Source organism: Nicotiana attenuata, unplaced genomic scaffold (assembly GCF_001879085.1).
Source record: "Nicotiana attenuata strain UT unplaced genomic scaffold, NIATTr2, whole genome shotgun sequence".
NCBI classification, from domain to species: domain Eukaryota; kingdom Viridiplantae; phylum Streptophyta; class Magnoliopsida; order Solanales; family Solanaceae; genus Nicotiana; species Nicotiana attenuata.
Genome location: NW_017673068.1, coordinates 18,178 through 33,551, shown reverse-complemented (window position 1 = coordinate 33,551; position 15,374 = coordinate 18,178). Strand labels below are relative to the sequence as shown.

Below are 15,374 nucleotides of genomic sequence, written 5' to 3'. Positions count from 1 at the left end.
TAGGAGGGTTTCTGTTCATTTGTTTGTATTTAAATGGTTTAACATTTGAACTCAATCTATGATTCAAAAATAAGTATAAAAATTGAGTCTTTGTTTTTGAAATTGTAATGTTGGATTTTGGTGGTAATTGTTGTGTTTATTAGACTCATTGGTTGTGAGAGTTGCTGCAGCATTTAGTCTAAAGAGCAATTTTATTATTTTTCAACAATGGAGCGTCAAATTTAATTATTTTCTTAACATTTAATGAAAAGAGTAATATGTATTTCGCAGGTCAAATTTAATGGATCGGATACCGGATAATAGGGCGGGTCAGGTCTAATTTAAGACCAAATGGACAACAGCCTTGGATGTGTGCCAAGTGTCCAGTCCGTTAAGTTAGGGGTATATGTATTTGAATAGCAAGACGGTAGGGATTTTTTTTATCCAATAGTATAACGGAAGATAATTTTAAATAATTCCTAATAGTAGAGGGATATATCAAAACCTTCTCCGAAACTAAATTGAATTGTCTGATAAAGTAGAAGTTTTTAATAGACCATTTTCGTGAAATCAGAGTCCGCAAAAGTATAATCAATGTTTTGGTGAAGTCTTGCTAAATTTCTTTGTTGTTTGGTTGGGAAACAAGTTATAGGATTAATTATTTCGGGATTAGTTATCCTGAAGTATTATTCCATCTTTCCATAGGGATTAAAAAAATATTACAATCCCGGAATTAGTTATCCTGAAATCAGTTATACCGATTTTATCCCAACCAAACGTGAGATAAATTCATCTTAGTTTAGTCCCGGGATTAATTATCCCTTATCGCTTCAGCTAAAACATTAGATACATTGCTTATAATATTTCTAAGCTTCCATAAAAAAATTAACAGAAGAATCAATAACATTCACAGTAGAACAGCTCAGTCCAACGCCCTCTTTAGTGGACAATGCACCCAAAAACATAAGAATATGTACAATAGCAAAAGAAATTTCAAATTGATTTGCCTGGAGGCACTAAAATGAAGAAAATAGTTGTTTCACCTATACGAATTATGAGCAGCACCTACAAAATACTTTACACATAATAACGAATTAACTGAAGTAGGGAAGACAATGAGAAATTCATCCACAAGCTGTAGACGCTGTTTGATTAGGCACCTATATATCACTGTTGGAGATGTCACCATGTGCAGTGGATACTGTATCACTGTTCACCCCAAGCTCAGCCTGCGACATGGTGAAGAAGATTAATTGCATGATTTTTTGATTTCAAACTATAATCAAGGAGCCAAGCACCTCCCCCTTGTCCTGCTCTGAATAAAAAAGGTGTTATAGGAACAACTACACTGCTTTACTACACTTGTGGTTCAAGCCACAGTCGGTTGTAATTGAAAATAAACTTCTGCGCTGCTAGGGATTGTATAAAACTAGGCAGTCGAACAGGAGTCGGTGCAGTTATCACTATTACCAAAGTACAGAATAGATATGATATGGGCGAAACACATAGAACGATGAAGCATAAGCTTCCATGTGTCACAAGTTAAAAGGGGAAATGGAGACAGATACACAAGAATGTCCGTGGATTCAGTTTAAAAAGAAAAGAATGAATTTGGTTAAATGGATACCACTAGGCAAATACCCATGTATTGACTCACATTAAGATTTGAAGCTGCATTTTTTCCGTCGTATGCCACGCTTCATATCCAGAACAGAAAACCTATGCAGTGTCACGTTATCAACGATTCCCGTATTTATTTTATACTAGAAAATATAATATTTTCACCCTAAAAACTTTTTAGTTTTGCACAAGAAAATGGGGAACTTCAAAAAGTTCCACGGAAAAATAAGAATATACTGGTGGATAAACTTCACTATATGCTCCCTCTCACAGAATTTTACATGGGGATAGAGTGAGGATTTCCAAACGGTGTGGGTCAGCATTTCCATATGTAAACTACCAAGTGAACTTGCATCTACCAAAAGATGCTGAACATCGTTTACATTTGAGTTGTTGAAGTCAGCAGATCAAGCAGATTTAACTATTTCAATACTATGATAGTAGATGGATGCTTCACTAACCTTAGCTTGTCGGTACTTCTCAAGAATTCGATGATATTGTTGGCGTGCTTCTGGAGAGTCAACCATTGATAGCACTCTAGAGACAGCCTCATTTATAGCAGCATCCACTTTCTGTTTGCGGAACAACTTGAGAATATCTTCGTCCTCACTTTCCTCGATGGGTTCTTCTTCTAGTCGGAATCCCCGAAGACCAACACCCCGTCGACGCCACCTTAGCACCACCTTCTCTAATATTCCCACAGCCCAACATACCTTGTATTCCTTTCTAACCTGATATCCTCGTACATGAGCCTGCCATGGCAATCACAAAGGTCACAACCTCATTCTGCTTAACACATTATTTTCTACTCTGCAACATTACCCCTCTCAAAATAGAAACAAGAGCAGCTAAAAAATATAACATCTAAATTGGTGAAACCTTTTCTTTTTAGATCTGTCATCTTTAATTTTATACGTTGTTACAAATGAGGTTGAAATGTCTATTCTGCTTTCAAACAAATAAAGCACCTGTATCTTCACAACTTTCTGGCGGAATGCAAGGAAGTCTTTCCGGCATTTCCATCCACGATATTTCTTCTGAATAGCTAAAGCTGCTGAGTTATAATCCCGCATGTTGCGGAATGCCAACTTTGAGGCAGCTGAAAGTCCAAGAACATCGTTTGAGAGGACACAATATTCATCTCCGCTAGTTGTAGCAGCACGAGCAGCTTCTCTCTGTCGTCTCTTCCGGAATGAATGTGCTCGGAATGCAGATTGTATACGAGCAGCAGCCTGAGCAGCATTACGGACTGCAGCTAAAGTGTCCTTCAGAGAAAGCTGATCCTCATGTGTGGCAGCATTTGTGGTTGATATACTACTGATAGTTCTTTCTGCTTCCACATCAGCAGTCCCCTTTGAAAGCTCACTTTCCTCTAATGTGAGGGATGAAAGATGACTGGTGAGAGCAACCTCTGAAAGATAACCTGCAACTCCCTTGTGACCGCAGCTAGAAGCAATTGACGCAGCAGTTTTACCAAATGGATCTTGTGAAGTGGGATCAGTAACAGCTCCAGCAAATGCACCAGATGCTACGAGGGATGCGACCATTTTTTCCCTGTCACAAGCAGGCAGTTTGAACAAAATCAGCTTACTTATGTACTAAAGCATCAGGCACTGTAAGGAATAATCATAGCAACAGTACTGCACTTGCAAACACACACACAGAGACAGGGAGACAGAGATCTAACAGGGACTACTCTGATGAACCAACAAGTACTCTAAAAATGTTATAATCACCATACGCTAAGGAAGCGAAGAACACAAGGAATATAAGAACAAGTAATCCCATCAGTCCAGGCTTCTCTCCGTCTTTCTCCAAAACATTGCTAGAAAGCACCAGGCTAAGCAATTTATATGCATAAAGACCCTCAATCTGCCTTATTAATATTTAAAAAAACCTCATTCTGCCCCCAAACCGTTCAGAAGAGTTCACCGTTGTCTCTGGAAGCACTAAAGAAAGAAAGCACAAAATCTCAAGCAAACCATGGTAAACATTAACAACTGTATTTCCACACCTTGGGTTCTCATCACAATCAGTATACATGAAGTATTTCAAACCTATCCTTTTCATGTTATCAATATATTACGATAAATTTGGAAAGTGCAAATTCAGTATGACTGCGCACGTTTCTTCACGTAAAGATGCTATAACTTGAGTGATCGATTCCAACAACGTTCAAGCTTATTTTTCCTATGAACTAAAATTTGCAGAATAGACCAATTCTCTTCAATAACAATTCAAGAGGTATCGAAGAAAATTCATGTTTATTATTCGTCTGCACTAAAAGTTGCAGAGAAGACAAATTTCATTCAATAAACACTTTGAAGTATCATAAGAAAATAGAAAAACTTTTTCTCCGGTCGATAAAGCTGTGAAATTAATACTTTACAATGTTAACAGATTTATGTAAAACAATACATGTTTCTCAGCTAGTTTTTCTAGGATGAGCCCTTATTTAGGGGGTATAGGAGAGGTATTACTTCCAAATCCAAATAATTCTCGCTTTTCCTAGGGATTGGTTCTTGTTTATCGCCATTACTCTATTTATATCAACTCACATATTTGACTTAATGCTAGGCGGAGTTAAAGCTAAATTGGAAGTTTGGAGACAAACGCTGGAGTCTAAAGGTTTCAAGTTGAGTAGGTCGAGAACTGAGTACTTGGAGTGCAAGTTCAGTGAGGGGATGCATGAAGAAGAAGTGGAAGTGAGGATAGGTACTCAGGTCATCCCTAGAAGAGACAGTTTCAAGTATCTTGGGTCTATTATTCAAGGCAACAGGGAGATTGACGAGGATGTTACTCATCGTATTGGAGCGGGGTGGATGAGATGGAGGCTCGCATCGGGGGTTTTGGGTGATAAGAATGTGCCACCTAGACTTAAGGGCAAGTTCTATAGAGTGGTGGTTAGACCGACTATGTTGTATGGAGCTGAGTGTTGGCCTGTCAAGAAGTCCCATGTCCAAAAGATGAAAGTAGCTGAAATGAGGATGTTGAGATGGATGTGCGAGCATACTAGGAAAGACAGGATTAGGAATGAAGTTATTAGGGACAAGGTAGCTGTGGCCTCTGTGGAGGACAAGTTGCGGGAATCGAGGCTGAGGTGGCTCGGGCATTTGAGGAGGAGAGACATGGATGCTCCGGTGAGGAGGTGTGAGAGGTTGTCCATGGCGGGTCTGAAGAAGGAAAGGGGTAGGCCTAAAAAGTATCGGGGAGAGGTAATTAGGCAGGACATGTCATTGCTTCAGCTTACCGAGGACATGACCCATGATAGGAAGGTGTGGAGGTCGAGGATTAGGGTTGTAGGTTGACATATAGTAGTGTGTTCCTCCTAGGACATTCAATAGAACTAGGAATATTTTTGTAATTTCCTATTTACAGTTCTTTATTACGCATGTTGCGGCATTCGCACTCGTTACTATGTTACATTGTTGCCAACATTATTTGCTACTTGGTGCTTTATTTTCATTGTTTCTTGAGCCGAGGGTCTATCGGAAACAGCCTCTCTATCTCTATGAGGTAGGGGTAAGGTCTGCGTACACACTACCCTCCCCAGACCCCATTTATGGGATCAAACTGGGTTTGTTGTTGTTGTTGTTCACATATTTGACTTCCTAAAGATCCTTAAATGTAGTTTATATTGTTAATTGAGTACCAAGCGCGTCATGGACTATGAAGCCAGCAGTTTGTCAAGCAACAAATATTATTCAGTTACCTTCCAAAGCGTGCAGCCCAATGCAGGGCAGTCCAGCCATTAATATCACGGAAGTTAACACTTACTCCAGCATCTAGAATTGGGTGCAAGGCCCACTCGAACCCCAGGACAGCAACCATGTGTATTATCCCTTGTTCTTTCCTGGAGAAGGAATAACCCATTTGGTTATTTTGTACTTGCAATTTGGATAAAAGCCACTGCTGCAACTTGTCCTTCAAAAGCTCTTGAAGAAGCCAATCAACGGTTACCATTGATGTTGAAGTTCCAAATAAAAGAGATTCAATAACTTGGCTCCATGAATCTTCGCTCGCCTTGGAGTTTTCCAAGATATCATTGCTTGATCCAGAACCATCTCCTTTCTGCACTGATGAGTCAGACAGAAGCATCTGTACAAATCTGACAAGGTGCAACAGTTCCTCTGAACTCTTACAAGCTCCTCCTACTTCAGCTAAATTATTTTGACCATGATCCTCAAACTTAGCCCGGTATTCAAACTCCCTTACTTCACTGCACGATACCCTATTGCCAGTAGTAACACAGAGTGTGACTTTACCTGGCAAGTGAGGAGGCGCCTGGCAACGGATGGCACCTTCCTTGATGATCTGAACAGGAACTTCAATATCACCAAACATACAAGTCCATGTGTACTCTGATGGATTGCAGAGAAACGATCCAACTATAATTACCTGCACTAAATAGATGAAGTTCAAGTAACTGGATATTGAAACATCTCAATGAACATATAAATATCATGATATCCTACGATGGAGCATCTGACACTCCAAGATTTTCAGAATATGCCTTCACCAAAAAGCAAACTACAAACATGCCAGATTATTTGATGATGGTGAAAATTCATTTACAATGTTTTAACTCCACAGATGAAGTCAAAGATCACGTAGCATGAGAATGCACATCTCCAAGGTTGGCAAATCATACTTGCTTAGTCGTTGTGAGNGGGGGGGGGGGAGGGGAAGGAAGCACTATATGTTTGTATTGTCCAATCAGCCATGACTGTCAAATGCAAATTATGACATAACTGGATTTCTTCACAAGAATTTATCAAACTTCTGTAAGAAATATGTATAAGAAGCTTGTTGGCAGTGATTATGGTATTAGCTTGCTGGAAACAACTCCTCCACTTCAAGAGTTGCTTTGTTAGAGCATAAAAACTGAAACTAAAATTTGATGCTAAAAACATATGTAAGCAGTCAGTTGCAACGTCAAAATTAATTGCTCAAGCTGAAAAGAAATATTCAACAAGAACCACAAAAGATGGGCAGTAGAAATGTTCAACAATGACCACGCAAAGACAACTAAATCATGAGATATACCTTTGTTGCCTCAGATGAATACCCCCAATCAGGAGATATATCATGAAAAGTAAATTTCTGCTCCTGGGCGATGGTTAAGCTCATATCATCTTCAAATGAAGTTCCAATCTGATCTTGGTCAAATATTGTTGTATATTGGTCAGAATAGGATCCATAAGTATTTTTTCGTGCACATGCAGGATACTTGAAATCTTCAACTTGCTTAAAATTTGTCAAAGAAGCTGCAAAGCAACAGGGGTTTTTTTCTGAGATCAAGAAACTGCACAAGATTTTATATGTAGTAGATATAACTAATCATCTGGATTTTCCAAATTATCCCAAAAACAAAAAAAGAACATCTGGATTTTCAAAAGGAGCTCACATTTCAGAGCTTCTTTTCCACCAAATTTAAGCCACCTATCACTTTCGGCTGCTTCTATGGGTCCCATTCCTGACAAGGTTTGTAGCGTTCCCTGAGTGAGCGCAGACAAGTTAGGCGGAAGACGAAGAATAGAGCCAATGTCGAAATAAATAGCTGAATAAGCGGTTATAAGGGGCAGCAGAATTATTTAGAAACGCCCGGAGATAAGGTCAAGTATGCTTTATATAGTGCCATTTTGTGCACAAGCTGCTATTCATACACAGCTTCAGCCGCAGTGACAAGTCAGCAAGGACTCAATAGTCCTAATCAGATGCAGGTGCAAAAGACCATGCCAATAAAAGATACAGCCATATGAAACAAAAATTAATTTCAAAGACACTTCCTCACATTCTCATCGAACTTTTCAAAACATTTGTCTTGTGACTCGACAGCCGGAAAGCTTCTGCAGTGATCCAGCATCTCTTTCCATATGTCACCATCCAGGTTCAAGAGTTGATGCTGTGATTCACTGCTCTCTCCTACAAACAACACTATCATCAGTACTCTTCAGTATTTGTTGCTTCTAAATTAGAAATGCACGAGTTCTTAGTCTTTCTTGCTTCTAACAGAAGCATTGGTGCTCAAGAAAAGGCAGATGGAGAATCTCAGGCGTGGCAGTAAATTTCCAAGTGGAAAAAATCACCAGTTAGATTCTATCAAAGTGGAAAAATCACCAGTTAAAAATTCTTAACTTATTTATCTACATCTACATATCTTACACTTTTATTTTATAACTCAAGCATAATTTTTAGTATTTGATTAATACAATCTTTTATTAAAAAGACACACATTGTGACAGGGTACACGTGCAACGCGTAAGCTAAAACTTTTAACCCAAAAAGGGTTCACTTAAAAGAATTATTTGAACTTAAAGCAAATCAAAACTTTGGGGGAAAAAAGGCACCCTTCTTTGATTTGCACCTTATAAAAAATTATAACTAGTTACGTGTTCAAGATAAAATTTTCCCATCCAGGGAAGAACAAGCTATGAAAGGCCTAAATGGCCTCAGTTTATCTAACTCATGACTGAGCTAGCAGAAGCCCAGTTATCAATCAACATTCAACCGAGCTTGATGATTAGTGAAAACAAAAGGTAGAAGAATTCTATTGTGGATACTTCTTTCTCAAACAAGCTATCAAAAGGACTAGCACTCAAACAAAAGATATCAACCGAGTATCGCGTAATAACATTTTCAAGTCTAAGCACAAACAGCCAAGTGCACTAATCAAATTGACAAAATTACCACCTTGTTCCCAACAAAGTACAAGGAAAGAAGAAAATCTCTGAGTTTCAGGTTGCATGATTAAAACAGGAGTTTAATGCAGTGACAAATGATAAGCATGTATATCTGCATTTAATAATAATCTTGTGGCACGAAAAAATGAAAGAAACCTGAATGAGGCTGCAACAGAAGATTGTTTGACTTGTGCTGGATCTGAACTAGTGAACTATTATCATGTCCAAAATGTTCAACATCATCTGAGTTCTCAATTTCACTATATAGTGGATCAGTTTCATTTAAACTTAAGTGCTCCTCAAGTTTACGCAATGCTTGACTTATCTCAACCCGTGGTGAGCTGCTCACCCCCTCCGTTCTCCTGGTGATGTCTGAGATGTTCATCCCATTACTATTGATGCCTACACCAGAACAAACTTCCCCAGATCCAGGGCTAGATTCGTTCTGGTACTGTTGATAAGATTCACTACCAACAACAGTAAAGCCTGGATGTTGAGTAGAATATATGCTGGGACTCAGAGAGAAAGTAGAGGAAATTGGAGATGACTGTGACATGAATGCTGCAATCTGCATCCCCTAGGGTCATAAGTGAAACTAGTGCCGTTAAGATTGCTTAAATAGCTTGACATACTAGACCCCAACGTATTCAAACTGTAGCTAATAAACTGCTTGATAAAGATGCACCAAGCAAATATTAAGTTCCCTGATATAGCATTAAATGCTGAAACCAATTATAGAAACTTCTCTAGTCCAGTATCAATTTTTTAGCTGCTTTTACATGAAAAATTACAGAAACAATCAAAAAGAGACAATGATTGGACTAAGATAGAAAAACTTTACAAAGCAGGAATCTTTTCATGGATGACTTGATGAAAATAGAGTTCAAGTAGTAGCAAGATTTCATGTCAGGATATGGGATATTTGTACGATTGGGTACCGGAAGACTGACCTCAGTTATATCTCTGTAGTGAACCAGGACAATGTGATCGTATGCACTGTCAAGCATGCAAAATTGAGAACAAAATAGGGGAAAATATAGTCAGTTCCTGGTCCTAACTTTGGTCTGAGAGAGAGAGAGAGAGGCAGAGATGAAAGAAAAGGGAGCCCTAGAATTTTAGTTAAATTTGTCATGTGTGCTCCTTATCCATTCAGTGCCCTAAACTCCTAAGGAGTTTAGAACTTCTTTCTTAAACTGCTCCAAATCTAGAAGCAAAAGACTAGATTACAGATTTAGCAAGTAAACTCACGGATCCAACATCCAATAGCTTCGCCGCTGGAAGTTAGGATTCTTCTCTCCATGTGCATAATAACAATTTAGGGCTTCAGCATTCCCAACCTAGCCACAGCAGAGACAAAGAGAACTTCTCATCCAATGAAAAATATCGGGAAAACTGAAACATGAACATCATAGGCTTTTTTTTTTCAAGATTGTCATTTCGAGAGTCAACCAACAAAAATGTCCCCAGCCGGGATGACTAACACCTCCCTCCACGTGAAATAAACAACAAGTGTTTAGACAAAAATGTCATTTGTGTTGTTCAATAAAGAATAAACATGACGCTTTCTACCAATTGTTACCTTAAGCCGCTCATGTGCCTCTCCTACAGTTCTTCCATCCTTCTTCTTGCGCCAACTATGACCATCTTTACGGAAGTACCTGTGGACCCTCTTGTTAAAGAGAAACATAGATCCACCTGTTGATAGCAACCAATTTTGTAAGAGAGCAAAGGGAAGAGAGAATAATATGACATGGTTCTGTAAGAGGATTATCACTAGATATGCTTTTTTTAATTGATCAATGTTGTGAATAGATATTTTACATCTTACTGAAAGCGAAACAAAAAGTTAAAGAGCAAGGAGACTACTAGCTGGCTTTTGAGGCGGTTGATTAGCAAGCTGCTGGTCCTCATGATTCCGTAGTATAAAGAGAACTTCTGCAGGTCTCAACCACCTAAAACGGCCTTCTCGAACCAAATTATTTATATTGTATCCTGAAACGTGAAATAGCAACAGTTGCTAAAATCTTCTATTGCAGCAAATACAGTTCCTTACAACCAATTTACAGGAGGTCACAAACATAAAAGCACACATCAATATTTTCCCAGGGAAAACAACTGTTTTCGGGAAGACACTGTTTCAAGTGCTTACGTTATGGCAAGCTTTCACAGATTGGGTGTGGATAACAATAATGGCAACAGGACAGAGGTTTTCTGCGTGTTGCCGAAGTAAAACCTGTGAGAAAGCACGGGAGAAAATATTATTTGATTATTATTCTATGTTAAAATGAGCCATATTTATATGTATAGATAACACCATAACATACTCCTATTTCCTATAACATCGTTAGAGAAAAGATACTCTAAAAAGATATTGCTACAAAGTTTGTGAAGTCGAATGATCAGCTTGCAAATATTTTCACCAAGTCCCTCACTGGTCCTTGTATTAGTTATATATGTAACAAGCTCGGTATATATGATTTGTATCACCGGATTGAGGGGGAGTGTTTGTTAGTTATGCAAATAAGCATAGTCCCTAAGTTGCTCAGACACGGGTGCGGATCTAGAGGTCGGATCCTTCTAAATGTAAATTAGAAGATTCGGGGATAGAGATCCTAATACGGATACGGGTGCGGGGATCCGGCTAAAAATAATTCAAAAAAAATAAAAATATAAAAATATCTCTAAATAATGAGAAATTTTGCGGAATACTTACGGATAGCTTGTAAAGTGTGGTTTTTTTTTTTATTCTCAAGTTGTAGGTAAGTAAAGGATTGGGTTTCCAGATAAGGTATGTTTTTTTTTCGATAAGGTAAAGGTTTTATTGATAAAAGTACCAAGATGGTACATAAGATTACGCCAGGATCAGACAACACCTATAATAGCATACTTTCAGTTACAAGTTGCTTAGCACATCCAAAAACTCCATATATTGATCTAGACTTTCAACTAAACATTTCTTACACCAAAAAAATAAATTTTGAAGACAAGTATTTTTTATTCTAGCAATGTGATTCCTCTTGTCCTCAAAGCAAACATTGTTCCTTTCTTCCCAGATGGTCCGGAAAATGTATAGAGGGATGGTCCACCATAGTTGCTTCTGATTCCTTGATACCTTCTGCCCTTGCCAGCTGACCAGTAGAGATTTTATGTCTGGATGCATAGTCCACGAAACACCACATAGATTCAAAAAAAAAAGCTCCCAGCACTGTTTAGCAATTTTACAATGGATAAATAGATGATTAACAGTTTCCAACCCTTCTTCACATAAGTAGCATCTGTTACTTAGGCAGAATCCCCTTTTTTGTAAATTATCTTGAGTTAAATTGGCTTCTCTGACAGCAACCCACCCAAAACAAGCCACTTTAATAGGTGCTTTGGTTCTCCATAATATTTTCCATGGCCAATTAGATTCACATTGATCATTTTGTTCCTGGAGAAGATTATAACAGCTTTTGATAGAATATCGCAGATCATTGCTTGCTGTCAAAACCATAAGATCCTCCTTGTCTTCCTCCACCACTGTTGTGCCTAGTAATTGGAGTAATTGCCCCACTTCTTCCAACTAAGTCATTAAAGCCTCTTCTAGGATTTAGTTGCCAACCATTAGCAGATAAGGTATGTTATTTTCTTCCATAGTTTTGGTTCTGATTTCGGGAATCAAATTGTATCTTGTCTCTAATTTTTCCGTCCGCCGTGGTAAAAGTACCGAAAATTGTTAGATCCGGTACGGATCCCATACCCACACCCATACTAGTGCCGTGCCAACACGGAGCGGCACCAAAACTGCCATGTCAGAGCAACTTAGCATAGTCCTACATGGAATAGGAGTAGCGTAGGTATTGTTGTCACACCTCTTTTTTGCCACGCAACCCTATTACGAGGTTGAGTTAAAAGAGTTTTTCCAATTAAGTGACGTTTTGAAAAGGGATTATTTATTATTTAGAGTCGCCACTTGGAATTGAGTTTTGATGTTCCAAGTCACCTTTTATTGAATCCCTTATCAAAAGGAAGATTTGACTCCTATTTTATGGTCTACGAAAACAGAAGACTGAGTAAGGAATTCTGTTGACCGAGGGGAAGGTGTAAGGCACCCCTCGAGTCCCGTGGTTCTAGCACGGTCGCTTTATTGACTAATGTAAGGCCTAAATCAATTTTCAGCTATTTTTGTATTTTATTGATTATGGCTTATTTATTACCGCTTAATTAATTATTATATTTTTTTAATTTTGTTCACCAAGATGCGGTATGCACACAAGGTATTCTTCTTTGAAATTAGATGTTAAACCAAGGTACGTAATGTACACATGGTTAAAACATAATTATTTTAAATTTAAAGGCATCGAGACGCGAGAATGCGCACATGACCCTTTTATTACTTAAGCATATCAATCCAAGGTTCGGATATGAACACATGGCTAATATTTAAAGTACATCTAAAGTTTTTCTAGTGTTTTAGAGTATTTCAATTATTTTCAGATTCGAGACATTTATTTTTATAATTTTCTAAGGATTTAAAAGTAAAATTTAAACAAAAAAAAAAAAAAAAGTAAACCAAACTAACTGGATCATCTTAAAGTTAAAAGCACATACAGAATAATCAATCTATTATACTAGAAGGAAATTGTCACAAATATATGCCCATTACTACATCCTTTAACAAAGCTCGCAATTTGCACAAAAAAATTCCTACGCAAAATTGTACATGAATTTCTACATTGAAGAAAAATCTTTTTATTTTTGCTCTGCAAAGTTGATAATTTTTGAAGACTAACGGAAACATCAGGACATATATTCTTTACATACATTGAGAAAAATAGAACGAAAAGGGCATGTTGTGAGCCCTTTTCGTTCATTACTAGGGGTACTTGTATTATAGTTAATGTACATTACTAATATAATTTTTCCGTGTCATATTTCTCACACATCGCAAGTATTTTTTAGGCGAAACAACAATAAGAACTACTAGCTGCTAATAGATAGTCTTAGACCACCCTAACCCTACAAGGAAAACAAGCGCACGATCAAGAAGCCTGCATGTAAGTCTTCAGCTGATGATTTACTTTTTCCTTTGTCAAGAGGTATTTCCTCTCAAGGCAGCTTAAAAATCCATATTCTGTCATTAGCATACATACTACTAAATTATGGCTTAATTCTTGCACAACTGACAAATGGTCAAGTGAAATGATTCTTCATGATTTCTATCAAACTTTGTCACTTTGTTGGCCGGTTAACTGGTCACATTTTTGGGATGATGGATTAATAGAAGAAAGAGAGTTACAGGGAAAAGGATCAATAGAAAGGCTCACTTAGAGAAGGTAGACGTTGATGGAAAAAATAAGTCGGTTCAATCGAGAAGATGGATTCGAGTAAACATTTCTGCTAGACACTGCAGTTCAGCATGCATAATTTGCATTATGGGCAATCCTTCTATTTACAAGCACCTGAGGGTTATGGGTCCAAAAAATCCAACTGGATTGCAAAGCACAAAATACGAATAGTGATTGTCACAACCATGAAATTATCATATGGACGCTCGTTAGAAGAGGGTGATCTCATATTCTCAACAATTTGACCGATTAGTTAAGAGATACCATCTAACTATACTGAGTGCCTCATAGGGAGCCAAGCAATAATTTGTCATTTATTGATATTCTTCCCGTGACCAAGTTAACAAGGGGAAATGAGTACCACAGCGCTCAAAATGGGACTAAGAAAGCCTGGGCAAGGCAGTCTTTATTTTTCTACCCCTGCTATGAGCCTAGGTCTATCAACTAAATCAGGTGAGCTTTTTCTTTGTCTATATATTATCAAAAAACTACTTCTCAGTTCCAAAATAGTTGAGAAACTCAGGCATGTACAAGCTATTTTTGAGGTTGACTGGTCTTTTCAACCAGCAAATGGAACAATGCTAAGATATACAAGTGACAAAGTGAAATATGCAAGAAACAGTGGCCACATGATCCACTCATTTGACACATGGTAATTCGTATCTTCCAATCCCTCTAGCAGAGGCGGATCTAGCCCTTGGTAGTATATTCAACTGCTTTCGGCCAGGTGGTGCAGATATTACACCAGAAAACAGTAGCCCTAGAATGAAACATCTGATTTCCGAATAATAAATGGAACAAAAAAACCCAAAAGAAGTTCGGGCTTGATTGACCATTAAGACGAAGCAACTATAAGTGTAACCAAGTCCACACATGTCAAAATTAACTAAACCATAAGCAATAAATTCTTAATAAAAAACTAGTATTCCTAGTAATATAAACGGACTTTGCGCATCAGTGATTTAGTAAAAATAATTCTTACCTGATTCTGCCATACTTATACTCAACAATAAGATTTCACGGTGATGAAGAATTGCTCTCTCCCGGCCTCTCTCATTCCAAATTCGGTTTCCACTTCCCACCTGAAATCGGGAATATTTCACTGTCTTGTATTAGTATTAGGTGAAGAGACCGGGGAGATGGTAGGCTTCTTGTTGTACAGCTCAGTCATCACCGTTACAGTGCTACGTTCAACCAATTATATTCTAGTTATATACATAAAGCATGTGTGCTTGCTGTCGAGGGATCAAACTGAGATTTTACCTTCCTCTTTGTTATTTTGATTGGGCCACTTTGTAGTAGTACTGTAGCCCTTCTATTTATATTTGGTTGTGCGGACCAATTTGCCCATCTTTGATATTTCATTACTTTACGACCTCCACACGTGTCACTTCACCTGGGAAGTTATATCAATAATTATTGTGGCCCCACAAAAAAAGGTATCTACTGATTGACGTTTCACTTTTGGAAAAGGGTCAAAACAGTTCCTACACTATTTAATTTGAATAAAAATAACTTCCATTCATCTATTGAGCCAAAAATACGTCTACCGTTCATTCATCTATCGTTGTCTTAGTGGCTCAATTATACCCTTATTACTAACGGACTTATCTGAAAAAAATAGAAAAATTTAATGATTATCCATGTATTACCGTGCTTAGCCTAAATATAAACCCTTGCTAAATTAAAAAGAAAAAACCACCATAAACCTAGATTTTCATTGGTTTGCCCCTATTTTAAATCCTATTAATCCAAACCCGATTTT

At 37.9% G+C, this 15,374-nt stretch overlaps 1 protein-coding gene across 4 annotated transcripts; it reads right to left on the bottom strand.

The window, feature by feature from the left end:
- Positions 1-830: 830 nt before the first annotated feature.
- LOC109215357 (calmodulin-binding transcription activator 4-like) lies at positions 831-14,804 on the bottom strand. 4 transcript variants are annotated; one of them, XM_019379402.1, is made up of 13 exons: positions 14,592-14,804; positions 10,149-10,274; positions 9,862-9,977; positions 9,531-9,619; positions 9,233-9,278; positions 8,439-8,859; positions 7,394-7,524; positions 7,007-7,097; positions 6,646-6,866; positions 5,312-5,997; positions 2,568-3,153; positions 2,061-2,351; positions 831-1,208 (listed from the first exon to the last, which is right to left on the bottom strand). In XM_019379402.1, the coding sequence occupies exons 1-13, from the start codon at positions 14,602-14,604 to the stop codon at positions 1,140-1,142; spliced, it is 2,886 nt and encodes a 961-aa protein (XP_019234947.1). In that variant the 5' UTR covers positions 14,605-14,804; the 3' UTR covers positions 831-1,139. The 4 variants fall into 4 exon arrangements, with proteins under 4 accessions (XP_019234947.1, XP_019234948.1, XP_019234949.1 ...); XM_019379403.1 differs by having other exon boundaries at positions 8,439-8,850; XM_019379404.1 differs by lacking the exon at positions 14,592-14,804 and adding an exon at positions 10,432-10,671.
- Positions 14,805-15,374: the final 570 nt, after the last annotated feature.